Source organism: Delphinapterus leucas, chromosome 17, assembly GCF_059928025.1.
Source record: "Delphinapterus leucas isolate spDelLeu-1000000601 "Yukka" chromosome 17, BTC_Dleu_Yukka2, whole genome shotgun sequence".
Taxonomy (NCBI): Eukaryota; Metazoa; Chordata; class Mammalia; order Artiodactyla; family Monodontidae; genus Delphinapterus; species Delphinapterus leucas.
The window spans coordinates 39578014-39593511 of record NC_143145.1 but is presented as its reverse complement, the minus strand read 5'-3'; the positions used below and the strand labels follow the sequence as shown (position 1 = coordinate 39593511).

At 36.4% G+C, this 15498-nt stretch overlaps 1 protein-coding gene across 4 annotated transcripts in view; it reads left to right on the top strand.

The window, feature by feature from the left end:
- MTDH (metadherin) overlaps positions 1 to 13577 on the top strand; it is a 53465-nt gene extending 39888 nt beyond the window's left edge. For 3 of the 4 annotated variants that reach the window (XM_030760030.2, XM_030760036.2, XM_030760034.2), the window contains 5 exons: positions 1524 to 1648; positions 5993 to 6100; positions 8550 to 8690; positions 11053 to 11209; positions 11849 to 13577. In XM_030760030.2, the coding sequence (XP_030615890.1) occupies positions 1524 to 1648; positions 5993 to 6100; positions 8550 to 8690; positions 11053 to 11209; positions 11849 to 11919 (602 nt within the window). In that variant the 3' untranslated portion in view covers positions 11920 to 13577. Of the gene's footprint in view, positions 1 to 1523; positions 1649 to 5992; positions 6357 to 7987; positions 8032 to 8549; positions 8691 to 11052; positions 11210 to 11848 lie in introns of those variants that run through there. The other variant, XR_016388370.1, reaches the window with a different exon arrangement.
- The last annotated feature ends 1921 nt before the right edge of the window (positions 13578 to 15498 follow it).

Here is a 15498-nt window from a genome sequence, read left to right as displayed (position 1 = left end):
GACAGAATCTGTCACTCTGTACTTAATTGTTGTACTTACTTATCTTCATCCCTGAGTAGACAGACTGCGAGCTCCATGTGGGGAGGGATTATTTCATACTCATTTTTGTACCTCTGTTATCTGTCTAGCTCAAGTTCTAGTATTTAGTAGTACTTAATAAGATGAAATTCCTGTAACTCCATTGTTAAGATGTATCTATTATTAATGTATTCTTTTCTTTTATCTCTTCTTCTTATAAATTTGGGATCATGTTGCACAGGCAGTTTTGTCTATGATTTTTATTCTATGAGCATTTTCCCAGATCACAATATATTTATCCAAAACATAGATATTTTTTTTAAGTCTTCATGAGGTCATATAATAATACCTCCCCTCTAAACAAAAGTAATAGAATTCATGTGGAAAAATAAGAATAGTGAAGAAGATAAGAGTAATGCAGGCAGATTTGTTGTTCTAGATAATAAAATGTATTACAAGTTATATTTTGTATGACAGGAATAGATGAATGGAACAGAAATTCCAGAAACGGACTGAAGTGTATATTTAAGAATTTAATATTTCATAAAAGTAGCATTTGGCATTAATTGGGGAAAGGTTGGATTTTTTTTCAATAAAGAGCAATGTTAGAATGACTTGTTAACCATTTAGAAATAAAGTTCTGTTATGTTAACATTAAGTAGTTATTATAGATGTATATATGGATGTGTATGATGTCCAGGGAGAGGAGGGAAGAATTAATTTTGAGAGCTACTTATCTAACCAGGGTAAAGCCAAAGATTGTTTTTCTCTTTTAGAATAAGCCAGTGATAGCTTCCCAAAGGAGGTAAAAATTCAGTGCTTCCTAGCGTGAAAGAATTTGGAAGTCTAGATTAGAAATTTATTCTTCAAAAAAAAAAATTTTTTTTTTCTTGATAAGAGGGTGGTAGAAGCCCTGAAAATGACTCATATATTTTGGAAAGATAAAAGTAGCATTGAATAATCTGAAAAAATATAAGAAGGTAAAGTATTTTTTAAAAAAGAGGAGAAAAAGAAGAGGTTGACTATTGTGCATCACTTGGTGAATTTGAAGAAGAACCTAATGTTAAACAGTTCATAAGGAGGGAAGAGCGTGATTTCGGCACTGCTGTTAGAGAGTGACTCATTTTACACCCTGAGGGGACAAATCAGAAAAAATGACCAAGTCCTAGATGAAGTTACACATAAACAGTGACAAGAAAGCAAACTCAGGGGATAAACTTCCTTTGATAATAAAGGAAGTAGCGAGAGTGGAATAAATGGTTAATTCATAAGTTTTCCGGAGTTTCTTAGACATTCCATCTAGTCATATAATGTGCCCAGCAGAAGTTGCGTAAAGGTTTTTACCGTCATGTTATTGGGTATTTTTCCTAGCCCTTAAAATGTACTTGGGAGGAAGAAGAGCAGTAGTTTAAAATTACAGCTTAGTTCAACATAAGGAATTTGGGGTTTAGCATTTAGTTTTTGGCAGAAGTGACAGATACCTAATTGACACTGTTAAATTTTAGATGGTATGTCTTCTGCTGATCCCAGCTCTGATTGGAATGCGCCAGCAGAAGAGTGGGGAAATTGGGTAGATGAAGAAAGAGCTTCACTTCAAAAGTCCCAGGAACCAATTCCTGATGATCAAAAAGTGAGTAAAGGGATTAGTGGGTATGTTTATTTCTCTGTGCAACCAACTGTATTGGAATTATTAAGGGTTACATTCTGTATTACAAATATATCCAGGGGTAGAGTTGCTTCAGAGAGACATTCTAATCATATTTGCTTCAGTCATCTTATGTCCACATGCATTCTCTCCATTACTGTTTCTTCTTTCCACAAATTATTGAGGATTCTACTATGTGGAAAGCACTATTATATACTGATAAGAAAAAAGACGCACAATTCCTGTCCTCATCAGAATTATTATAACAGCCTACCAGCTTTTAGTGTGTTTAGAGAAGAGTAGATTGGTTCTCAATGAAAAATTAAGGAAAGCTTCATAGCAAGATAAGACTGAGAACCTTATGAAAAAGGGACCAAGGCAGGAAAGTGACATGTTTGGTGGAGAGGTATAATACACGTGTGGAATCAGTTGGTGGTAGGATCAATTGTTTGTACGTCAGTCTTCCCTTTCTAGGCTTCATTCCTTAAAGAAAGGGACCGTGAAGTTTTTATTTTTGTAGCTCTATGAACTAGAGCTACAAAACATGATTCACATTCAGTAAATGAATAAATAGATGAAATGAGTGATATATATATCTTGGCACATTTTTATGGAATTCTAGAAGTAATGAGAACCTACTGACAGCTTTTAAACTAGGGATAACCTAATCATTGCTAGGGTTAGAAAAATTAGGCTGGGAGCTTCCCTGGTGGTCCAGTGGGTACAACTCCAAGCTCCCAGTGCCGGAGGCCCGGGTTTGATCCCTGGTTGGGGAACTAGAATCCTGCTTGCTTGCTGCAGCTAAGAGCCCTCATGCTGCAACTAAAAGATCCCGCATGCCGCGACTTCCCTGGTGGTCCAATGGCTAAGACTCCACACTCCCAATGCAAGGGGCCCAGGTTCGATCCCTAGTCAGGGAACTAGATCCCACATGCCGCAACTAAGAGTTCAAATGCCACAACTAAAGATCCCGCATGCCACAACTAAAAAAAGATCCCATGTGCCACAGCGAAGATCCCGCACACAGCAACAAAGATCCCGCGTGCCGCAACTAAGACCCAACACAGCCAGCCAAACAAACAGACAAATAAATAAATAAAAGAATAAAAAGATCACTCATGCCGCAACTAAAAAAGATCCTGCGTGCTGCAACGAAGATCCTGTGTGCCACAACTAAGACCTGGCACAGCCTAAATAAATAAATTTTTTGAAAAAGAAAAATTAGGCTGGATATAGCAAAAATGAGAAGACTGGTTTGGGAGGCTATTTTATACTATTTTGATTTCATGAATCAGGAGGAGATAATGAACTAAGTTGATAGCTTTGAAAAATAAATGGAAGTGGTTATTTACAAGAGACATTAAGCTACTGATCGAACTTTTCTACTGGTTGGTTATAGAAAGAAGGGTGAAAAGTCAAAGAGGCTCTGAAGATACTAGGGCCATTATTATTCAACAGACATTAATTGCATCTGCCATGGGTCAGGTATTGTGCTAGTAGAGAAACAAGACACAATTACTGCCTTCAAGGAGCCTACAGTCTAGTTAGGGAGGAGAGGAGGGAGACAGGCACATTGGAAGATAAAAGTAATGTTATAATGTGTTAGGTATTATGGAAGCACTTCGGCGTTTTAGCAAAGGCATCCCAGAGGTTAAAGCAGAATGTGTAGCAAAGAGTGATCAGAAATGAGACTGGAAAGGGAAGCAGAAACCAGGTTCTACAAGCCCTTGAATGTCACGTTTAAAACCTTGGATTTCCTGCCTGCCAATGCAGGGGACACGGGTTCGAGCCCTGGTCCAGGAAGATCCCACATGCCGCAGAGCAACTAAGCCCATCTGCCACAACTACTGAGCCCGCGCTCTAGAGCCCACATACTGCAACCACTGAGCCCGTGCGCCTAGAGCCCATGCTCCGCAACAAGAGAAGCCACCACAAAGAGAAGACCGCGCACCACAATGAAGAGTAGCCCCCGCTCACCGCAACTAGAGAAAGCCGTGCACAGCAATGAAGACCCAATGCAGCCAAAAAATAAATAATTAATTTTTTAAAAAAATTGTTCTTAAAAAAAACCAAAAAAAATGACTTCCAGAATTGTAGCTTAGGTAACTGGGATGGTGAAAGTGGTGCTCCCAACAGAGAAAGCAAAAGCTAGTTAATTGGGAGAAGATGGTTGGTTCAGTTTGGGATGTGTTAGATGTAAGGTGTTTTGTAGATATGCCTAAGAAAAGTTGGTTGCAACAGGTTAAAGCTTTGGGAAAAGATTTGTATTTGGAAGTAATTAGTATATGGTTGTTAAAACTGAGGGTGAGTGAAATGTGTAGAAAATTTTATAGAGTTGAAAAGAGCAATGTAATGAGCATAGAAATCTGGGGAACTCCCAACTTTTAACCCATGAAAGAAACTGAGGGAGGAGAGTTCTGGGACACAGAGGCTGAGACATTTGCTCTCTGGTAATTTAGAGCAGTTTGATTAGAAACCTTGGACTAGTAGCCAGTCGGAGTAAGTTGAGTAAAATGATGGTTAAAAAATAATACGGTATTTTTTTCTTGGGACTTCCCTGGTGATCCAGTGGGTAAGACTCCGTGCTCCCTATGCAGGGGGCCCGGGTTCAATCTCTGCTTAGGGAACTAGATCCCTCATGCTGCAACTAAGACCTGGTGCAGCCAAATAAATAAATAATTTTTTTTTTTTAAGATTTTTTTTCTTAAGCAAGTTTGGGTATGGATGGAGGAGAAGTAGTGGATAATAGCAAACTGTAGTATGATGAAGGGTTTTGTTGGGGTCGTTTGTATTTTAATGATAGGAGAGATTTTAGTGCAGGGGTCAGCAAACTTTTATTTAAAGGGCCATGCATTAGTGCAAAAGCAGCCATAGACAGTATGGATGGATTATAAATTGGCTGAGAAGCAGACTGACCAGAGTTCTTGTGACCTGAATATCCTTCAGAGGATGCATCTTTTCATATGACATTTTAATCATTGTGAGCCTATGGTAAAAACTTCTGTGGAAGTTTCTCCACAACTAGCAGCCAACTTGGACTGAAAGTCTCTTAGCTAAGTTTAGCAGGATTTGTGCAGGATTTGGTTTGGTTTTGTTTTTCCATCTGCTAGTAATTTCTGTAAACTATTTGATGGTTCATGAGACCTCCAAAATCATCCTAATGACTATGGTGCTGAGCAGAGAAATAGCAAGTTAGCTATATCATCTCTCCCTTTAAGTAGAGTCTAAGAATCTTGGCTGTCATCTGTACAGAATAATCTAAAAGCACTTTTCCATAGAAAACTCAGCTATATGGTATGTGTGAAGAAATATCATTCATACTAATTTAACAATTCTAATTTGCTATTCTTGTCATGCAGAATATTATTTTCAATGACATTCCTTCTCAAATTCAATTTTTTTAATTAAGCCTTTTCTTTTGAGGTAATTATAGAGTCACATGTACTTTTTAAAATATTTTATTTATTTATTTATTTATTTTGGCTGCGCTGGGTCTTCATTGCGGCATGCGGGCTCAGAGTTGCCGCATGCAGGCTTCTTGGTTGCGGCATGCTACCTCTTAGTTGTGGCCTGCATGTGGGATTTAGTTCCCCGACCAGGGATCGAACTCAGGGCCCCTGCATTGGGAGCACGGAGTCTTACCCACTGGACCACCAGGGAAGTCCCAGAGTCACATGTACTTGTAAGAAATAATACAGAAAAATCCCTTGTACCCTTTACCCAGTGTCCCCCAATGGTAACATCTTGCAAAAGTGTAGTACAGTGTCAAAACCAGGACATTGGCATTGACACGGTCAAGATACAGAACATTTCTAATGTCTTTTTGTGAAATATCTGTTGTATCTTTTGCACACTTTCTGATTGGATTGTTTATTTGTTTATTGTTGAATTTTGAGTGTTTTTTTATATAATCTAGATACAAGTCCTTTGTTGGATATGTGGTTTACAAATATTTTCTCCTACTCTGTAGCTTGTCATTCTCTTAACAGGGTCAAGTTCAGTTTTAATGCAAATAGTTCTGTGTTTAAATAAAATGAATTACCTAAGAAACGAGTTTTTAAAAACCAAGGTTTACACAGCTGTCTAATTGATCATGTAGTGAGTGATGAAAGATGTAAGAAAAAGAGGTTTATCGTAATAGAAGAGTGAAGTTCCATGCACTTTTGTTATTTTTTGAGTATGTGATTTCAGATCAGTTTTATTGTTACTAATTCTTATTTAGAATTTGGGAGAAAAAGACTGCACCTAATGAATTATTTCATAATAATTTTCTGAATAATGAAAACTTAACCAGTTGGTTCACTTCAGTATTTTTGCTTTTAACATCAGGTTTCAGATGATGATAAAGAAAAGGGAGAGGGAGCTCTTCCAACAGGGAAATCTAAAAAGAAGAAAAAGAAAAAGAAGAAGCAAGGTGAAGATAACTCTCCTGCACAGGTAAAGTATAAAACAACAGACATCGTTCATTAAGCACCTACTGCTGACTTGTGAAAAGATAATTTGCAGATGCTGAGAAAATGTAGAGCTATAAAGACACCATGTGAGACATCAGATTTACTTGAGAAGCATTTGAAAAGTCATAGAATTTTCAGATGATGATAAAGAAAAGGGAGAGGGAGCTCTTCCAACAGGGAAATCTAAAAAGAAGAAAAAGAAAAAGAAGAAGCAAGGTGAAGATAACTCTCCTGCACAGGTAAAGTATAAAACAACAGACATCGTTCATTAAGCACCTACTGCTGACTTGTGAAAAGATAATTTGCAGATGCTGAGAAAATGTAGAGCTATAAAGACACCATGTGAGACATCAGATTTACTTGAGAAGCATTTGAAAAGTCATAGAATGTTTTAAACATTTTATGTGTCATACTGTAATAAAAATGTTATTGCTCTAAAGAAAATATCAAAGGTATAAACCAAAAGCAAACAACTAAAATTCTAAATTAGATGCGTTTTAGTTTATATTATGATGAAATGGAACAGGGGGTACAGTATTTCACACATACAGAAATTCTTTGAGTAATGGAATTTAGCAAATTAGAATTTTAGCACATTTGGAAAAAGCATGCACATAACAAGTGGAGTCTTTCCCTTGCCTCTGAGTTTGCTGGCTGTTCGACTTGGTATCCTTTCCTGATTTTTTGGCTTCTAACAGAAACTTTCTATTTATATCACTCCTACATTTTCCTTTTCTTTTCTTTGGTTTTTCCTATCTGGGAAAGTATTTTTAGATCATTATATAGATGAAAACAAAGATTTTAATTTCAAATGTACTAGATTACTGGAAATACGCATGGATTTGTTTTTGAAAGCATTATCACTATTACATTACAACTTATGAAAATCTTATTTCTTACTTACAACCATGTGGCTAATTGTTTCCATTCCTTTAAATGTAGGAGATAACCAGAATTTCTAGAGGATAGGCTACATAGTAATTTTCCTATTTACTCTATTTGGAAAAAATTTCAGCGTGACTTTTTAAAGAAGCATGTGTTCAGTCCTTTTTTGTTGTGGGGAGCACAACCCTTCATAAATTATACCAATCCATTATCAATATTAGTTTTTTCTCAGTAATAATAGATGGGCATTAAGGTTAACATAACTAAGATCAATGGGCATAAAAACAAAAACTATATAGTAGGTGTGCTTTTCTTGTTAGCTGAACTAGCTGATGAGAAGTGTTATTGATAGCCATACTTTGTTTAGTAATACTATCTGAAATCCAATAAGCCAAACTTTTTCTGGATTTCTGTGATTCATACTATGGACTTTACTAACACTGCTTTTCTGACTTGTAGATTAGGTGAGTTCCTTTTAAAAGAAATTTTGTGGGGTAGATGTATACCTTAAATTTCAGATTAATTGGCAAAGGTCATTAAATGGTGAAAGTTCCTTTGGTATTCTGATATTCCTTTTTAAAAAATGTTTGATCTGTTTTTTAAATATAGTGAATAAGTATACAGGTTTTAGAGTCAGATCTGTATTCACATTTTAGTTCTGCCATTTACTGAGTTGTTTTTTGTTTGTTTGTTGTATTTTGCACAAGTTCCTTAACTGCATAGATTGTTTTGAGAATTAAATGAGATATCCCTGAAGTTCTGTGTAAAGTACATAGCACAGAGTAGCCTATGCATAAATGATTACGTTTTGGAATTTTTTTTTCTTACCATTCACAATGATAGTCCTATTTAATATATTCTAATTCATACTTATTTCACATACCTAAGCATGTAATGTCTTTTAAAAAGTTTGAAGACCTAAGAATGGAAATGTTTAAACTTGGAAAAGACCATAAAAATTATCTACACAAATTTTATTTTACAGTTGAGGAAACTGCAGTTTGGGGAAATCAAAGATTTGTCCTTGACGTAAGCATTTGTCCTTGGCTTAGCTAGGTTGTGGCATGGCCAAAACTGAAATTCCTATCTGTGTCCTTTCTACTGTGTAAGCTTAATTTGTCTAGAAAATGCACTTATGTATAAATATTTCATTTCTTGAAGAAATCATTAAGTGAAATGCTATTTCTAAAGTCTTAAAGTAGCACCTAATTCCCCATGTACTTTTTATAAAAGGAAAAAAATACTTGTTTGGTTTAATAAATTAAATGGTTCCCATTTGGGGATGTGAGTGTGTTGTTTTTTAATTCACAGTTGATTTAAATCCCTGAGGAAAGCAGGGATGATGAACGTATATTCCAAATGTACCTATGGTTAGAATTCTTTGAATAATTATTTTTTTTATGCTCTTTTAAGCCATTTGGGCAGTTTCTGAAATAAAATTATCTTCTTGGAATATCTTCTGGACAGTAGTACTATAAACCAAATAGATTTTATTTAGTAAAAAAATGAGTGATTTGTATCATCTAATGCACTACTTTTCTCTGTAGGACACAGAAGAATTAGAAAAAGAGATTAGAGAAGAGCTCCCAGTGAATACCTCTAAGGTCCGTCCAAAACAGGAAAAAGCTTTTTCTTTGAAGACCATAAGCACTAGTGATCCAGCTGAAGCGCTCATCAAAAATAGCCAGGTAACTTTCTGATATGTAAGGAATAAAATTTTGATGACTTGAGAATTGTATTAATAGTAATATTTTATGGAGGCCCATGCTAAACATTTTAAATACACCAAATTGCCCTTACAACAACCCCACAAGCAAGGTACAACCCATTATATAAATGAGTTTAGAGAAGTTGAATAAGTTGGCCCAAGTCCCATAACTATCAGATGCAAAACTAGAGGGAGCCACTAGACGGTGTTTTTTCCTTCAATATCTAGGCATACAAGGGATAGATGGCTTACAGAAAATGTAACTGGTTCCACTTTCCCAAAAGCATGCACATAATATAAAGTGACTATGGTCCGACCTCTCAGAATGTAGCATTTGTTTAAAATTTGCTGACAGTGTCTTGAACTGTGTGCCTCTGTGGAAAATTTTGATATGTCAGAAGGGACCATTTTACAAAAGGTCTAGACCAGTGACACAAAGACCATAGCTCTTTAAAAGTCTGATTTCTAATTTGGTAAGTTATATCATATAGAAATATAAGAAATATGAATGACCATGAAATTCTGCATGGTTCGTTTATATACTCATTCAAAAAATGTATTGAGAACCTACCACAGTGCCACACACTAGTTAAGGTTCTGGGGACACATCAAAGAACAAAGACAAAAAAATCTCTGCCTCTATGGAGGCTACATATTTAATGAGACAGCTTTACACAAGAACCTGAATTACTGTTAAGAGAAAGAATTTGTAACAGTCTGGTACTAAAAATCTTAACCATACTTCCTATTTGGACTTGATGCTTTTAATTCCCTGAGAGTATTTTGACATAAAAGAATGCAGTCTCAGTACATACATAGGACTTCCCTGGTGGCGCAGTGGTTAAGAATCCGCCTGCCAATGCAGGGGACACGGGTTTGAGCCCTAGTCCGGGAAGATCCCACATGCCGCAGAGCAACTAAGTCCGTGAGCCACAACTACTGAGCCTATGCCCTAGAGCTCCTGTACCTAGAGCCCGTGCTCCACAACAAGAGAAGCCACTGCAATGAGAAGCCTGCGCACCACAAGGAAGAGTAGCCCCCGCTCACCGCAACTAGAGAAAGCCCACGTGCAGCAACGAAGACCCAACGCGGCCAAAAATATATAAATAAACTAATTTTTAAAAAAATACATAAATTGAATAGTAAGACTGCAAAGGGTCACATGACATTTTGATGTTTTACTTAATAAGTCATTTTCAGAAGCCATCTTGTAAAGGATATTTGAGTCCTTCTGTGATTTAATATAGGTAAGTGAGAGAATAGGGGGGGAAAGAGATTTAAAATGAGTACTGAACTTTTGGGTATGAAATAAATACAGGAAACATTATTAAAGTTGAACCAAGCAACATAAATGCAGTTTCAGAAACCTGAGATAGGAAGAAGGAATTCTAGTAGTTACCTGGGTACACACCTGCCTCTTGTTTCCTTTCCCGTTGTGCTTTCTTGAACCCATGGATCCTGGAAGAACAAGGGGCAAGAGAAGCATGACTTACCCTTGTTTCTGTATTCAAAATAATCATCACAGGTAGAGCTAAAGGGTGAGATGATCTCTTACTCATCTATTACAGCCTCAAGGCACTGTAGGTTTTGGAGTTTCTGTTGTTACCTGTCCTGAACATTCATTAACAGTCAGGCCTCGTTCAGGCAAATCAGTTAGTTTACCTCTCTGCTCGGAGGTTGCAGAGGAGAAGGAAGATTCAAGAGTTCAGGCCCTACGCACTATGATTTCACTACCAGACTCAATAAAACTCTGCCGATTTGGACCTGAGTTTTACTAGTTGCTTTAATAGATAAGACTCTAGTAGCCATAGTCTGCTGTATCTGAGGCCATCTTTTTCCTTGGGGAGGAAACTGAACCTATTGCTGCTGCTGTTTGAGATATCTCTAACTCTTGAGAAGAACAAAAGGGAGTATCACCTACTGGTAGTTCAGAAATTTGCTATTTTCTTTTTGCCTTCACATGAAAATGTTTTGAGGAGGTGAGAGTTAGTGGGAAGTGGGCAGAAGCATTGAATACCAAAACATAAAAAAATCCTGTTACTTGTAATGAAAAAGAAAAATGTAAAAGTTAATGAAAATGGAATTATTCACTCTTATGTGAAATTCAGTAAACATCTTGTGATTTTACACATTTATCCATTTTTATCCCAACCTGTATTTGTGGATATTGTAAATAAAGACTTATTTGGTTATGTGTCACTAGAGGGCAGGCATGAGTTGTAGCGCTTCTGAGAAATTATTTGGCAACCATGTTCATATTACTGCTATACAGCCTCTTGTATTACTATGATTTTTATTTGAAATTTTTAATGAAAATCTAAGATAATTTCATTTCAAAATAGCCTATCAAGACTCTTCCACCTGCTATTTCTACCGAGCCATCTGTTATTTTATCAAAAAGTGATTCTGACAAGAGCTCTTCCCAAGTGCCACCAATGCTACAAGAAACAGATAAATCCAAGTCGAATACTAAGCAAAATAGTGTGCCTCCTTCACAGAGTAAGTAATTCTCATTTTTGGTTCTTTTGGTGTTCTCTGTACTGTCCATAAGTGTTACTATCTTAAAAGTCTAATGGATTACTTATTAGAGCATCCCTTTCCTCCTTTGTGAAGATTCCTTGGACCCTTGTGGACCTCAGTTGGGAGGGCCAGGGAGCTGAAGTCACTTCAGGCAAGAATAGGTGGCCAAGGACATACACAGAGGAGGGCTATGCCTGCCCTTAACTTGCCCAGTCCCTCCCTTTTTCTGTGCACATGTTCTTGAGACTGCAAATTGTTCTGTGCCCTTTTTTTTCCACCTCTTTTTCTCCCTTTAGCTACCTTTAGTGTCCATTTTACCCACTTTCACTTTTATTACTTAGATTGAGTCTTTTAAACAATGGTTTTTCTAGGTCAAAACTGATGAAATATCATCCATATCGTTAAACCAAATAATACAGAGGAAAGGAAAAGAGAAAGGCAGCCAGAGAATATCCTAAAAACATGTAACTAGAACTTGAAAATGTAAACATAAAATGTGAGGCATCGTTAGTGGATTTCAGAGCACGTTTTTATTGATACTACTTTCATATTTTTGAAACAGAACAATGTTTACTGTCCTCCTAACTTCTCTCTCTCTTTTTTTCCCCCCCCTTTTAGCCAAGTCTGAAACTAGTTGGGAATCTCCCAAACAAATAAAAAAGAAGAAAAAAGCCAGACGGGAAACGTGAATATTTTTTTTTCCTGAATTGGACATGTGTTTGCAAACACTGTCTTGAAGATTATGCTGTTTATGCAATAATTTGTGAACATGTACAGAGTTTTATATAAATTTAAACCAATTTTTAAAACAAAACTGTGAACACAAACACCATAAAAATGGAATCAAAGGAAAGTTAATTTATGAAAATAAGAGGTCAGCAGAATTGGAAGACACTTGGGGAAAGTCTTTTCAATCTAACAAGAACGATCTTAATTTAAGAATATTATCCTGGTTTTACAACAGTGCCCTGTTTACAACAGATTGTGCCCTGTCTCATCTGCAGCTGAGGAATAAAGGATTCTGATTAGAGAGAGGGTTGCCTACATATTCGTAGGCATCTTCTTGGATCTTATGCACGGAACTTAAACCATTTGAATCTGTTTTATGCTTAAATCAAAGTGCTTTGATCAAATGCATAATCTGCCATATCTTTACATATTTGTTGGTAGCAATTTGTATTAAAGAAATCACAAGTGCAAATAAAAAGTCATTTATCGTTTGTTTAACTAAACTGTCATGGTTTAGTTTACAATTTTTAAAAAGTTCTTAAAACATTCAAAATGCAGTTGACACTTGTATGGCTTATGAAGTTATTTTTGATAGTCTTACTTTACTTGAATTGTTCAAAGTACAGTATATTTTAAGTTAAGAAAGGTAAACTATATATTTGTTTTATACTTTTAAGGTTCAGACTCACAAATAATGCTCTTGTTGATGATTTGAAAACTTTCAGGCAAAATCCACCTTACATTTTTTCCTTTCCCTAGCAATTACTTTTTTTTCCAGCATCAACTCTTCTTCATTACTAATACTTTTTTTACTTTAAAAATGAAATCTTTCACAAACTAGTTATACAGACAGAACTTTGATTATATGATGGAGAATGAAAAACTAAAGTCAGACAGCTTTAATTGACATTGTCAAGACCTCCAGTTATCAGGAATACATTTTTCTACTGCCTTAACCTGTAGTGCGTAGAATATGCATCAATTTCTTGAAGGGGATTCATGTTTTTATAAGAATTTTCATGTAATTATTGCAATTGTGATCAAATAAGGAACGTTTCCTGCTTGAAACTGTATTGATTTAAATGAAGTGTGAGATGTTTCACCATTTTCAGGCACTGTGTAATTCTATTGTAATAAACTGGCAGGTATCTTTGTAACTATAAATAGTGCATGCTCAGCCATGTACACTGTAAATAGCCTTTACCAAACGTGTTTGACAAGGACCATAATTAACATCACTTAGTGAATTGTGATAAAGAAAAAAAGCCATGATTTATTCGATGTGATTGGCTTAATTGTTTTCCTGTGGCGCCAAGAATGAAACTGTTTAACAGCCGTAACCAATGGTACTGATCTGTCCATCCAATCTTGTCTTTATTATATTTGACTGTGGTTTGATAGTATTGCATTGTCACACTAGGAAAGCTAAAGAAACAAAATGCTTTTAGTTTTGCTGAAGACTGGCCTTATTAATGGACAGCTTTCCTAACAAGTGATTATTAACTTTTATCAGGTGTTAACATCTGTTTCAGGAACATGGCAGTATGTTTACATGTCAGAAGTTTTGTTTAATTCTATATTTCTAAATTGATTTGTTTAAATAAATTCAGCAAATGGATAGCATTGTTTTTATTTGCTTCAATATCGGGGTAAATAAGCTAAAGTGCCAGGAGTGGATTTCTTCAAATGACTGTGCTCTGTTCGCTTTATATAGATGCTGCCTAAAGAGATCCAAGGATTCCTACATTGCAGCACTTTGTAAAGGTATCACAAAGGAGAATTGAATAGGGAGTCTGTGTAATTTTAGAATGTGCCAAAAGATCTATGCTCAACAAATTTAATTGAACTCTCTCAACTCTACCTCACCATTTCTTTATTTTAGAATTGTGTTGGCTATGTCGAATGTCGGACTTTATTTCTCCAGCTTAGTATCTCTTATTCAACCACCAACACCAGGTGTTAGAAACACCATCTTTTGAGGGCAGATTCGGTGTGGAGACGGAGAAGTGCACTGCTAAATTGGGGTGGATCCAGGATGGAGATACCTGTCCCTTCTCTCTGGCTCAAGAACTAGGGCATGGATTTTTATCTTTTAAGAGATGGCAGCTATGAGTGATAAAATTAGTAAGTTCATTCTCTTACACATGAATGAGATGCAAACTCTTGCACAAAGTATCATTGTTCATCGCTCTTCACTTGTTCCATAAAGTTGTTTATGTGACATGAAAGCAGTTTCTGGCGTCTGAACAGAGGAACTGTTTTCCAACATAAACTCAGAAGGCAATAAAATCAAGGTAATGATTCAGGGGAGAGAGGGGAGCCTGTTGTCCTTTGGAGGCTTGGATTAGATGCTCCCCAAACCACTAGTAGGGAGATAAGTGATCCCTTCAGGCTTTGTCAGGGCTGGAGGGGACCCTTGTTCTGATTAGCAAACAAAGCCTCCTAGAGAAACAACTTAAAACTCTCTCTCATCCTGACCTGTCTCCCCGTACTTAACTGAATGAAAATCCTTCCCTGTTCTGGAGCAGGGAGTAGTGGGTTAGGAATTCCCCAGACTGGAATCCTACCTCTCTGTATCCTGAATTGAGCAAAACAATAGTTGAGAGAGTCCAAAAAACAAGTATTGAAATAAAATGTCATTAATGTAATTGACCGTGTTTACTTTGTGCATGCATTTTATTGGGCGGGCAGTGGGAATGACTCATCTGAATCTAATGGTATTTCATAGGCTAATCCAGTTTGTACTTGGGTTAAAGATATTGAAGGGCAATATTTAACTACAGAGTTTAGTTTTTCTTAATTACAAACAGTCCTCTCTATTAATAGAGTGTGAAATATCTTTCAAAATTTAGAATTTAGGATGTCTAACAGATGTCTTAAGACGTTCCTATAAGCTCATTGCACAAACTGGAATTACTTTCCAAAAGACTTAGGGAATGCAAATATGTTATTTGTAAAATGCATTGAGTATTGTAAATAAAACAAACCATTTTTGATTTAAGTTGCTCTTTACAGTTCTCTTATGGGAGGGCACTTCACATCCTAAGCTAGTCTAAAGGCAATGACTTTTTGATGTTCTTGATGTTTCTAAACTATAGATTCTAAATGTTTCAAATGTTCTTGATGCTCTGAAACCATAGGTGTACTTGCAGGCTTTACCACTGGCAAGTCAAGTATTTGGAGTGAAGCATCTCTTGAAATGTCCCTGTTCGTGACACAGTGTTCTCGATGGGAAACAGCTTCCATCTTATATCATCTTAGCAGTAGATGTAACTGCCACCAGGTGTAGTGTATCACTTGTATCAACCTTTTAAATTAAGGAAATTAAACTCAAATTTGGCATTATGTATTAGTATGGCTGTGTCCTAAACAATAGTGACTTAATATAGAAGTTTATTTCTCTTGCATGTAAAAAAAAAAGAGAAAGCAGGCCAGGGCTACTCTGACACTCTGCAGGGCCAGGCATCCAAGGTCCTTCTGTGTTGCCCTTCCACATTCTCAACACGTGGCTTTCGTGTCACGGTTGCAGGCAGCTGCAC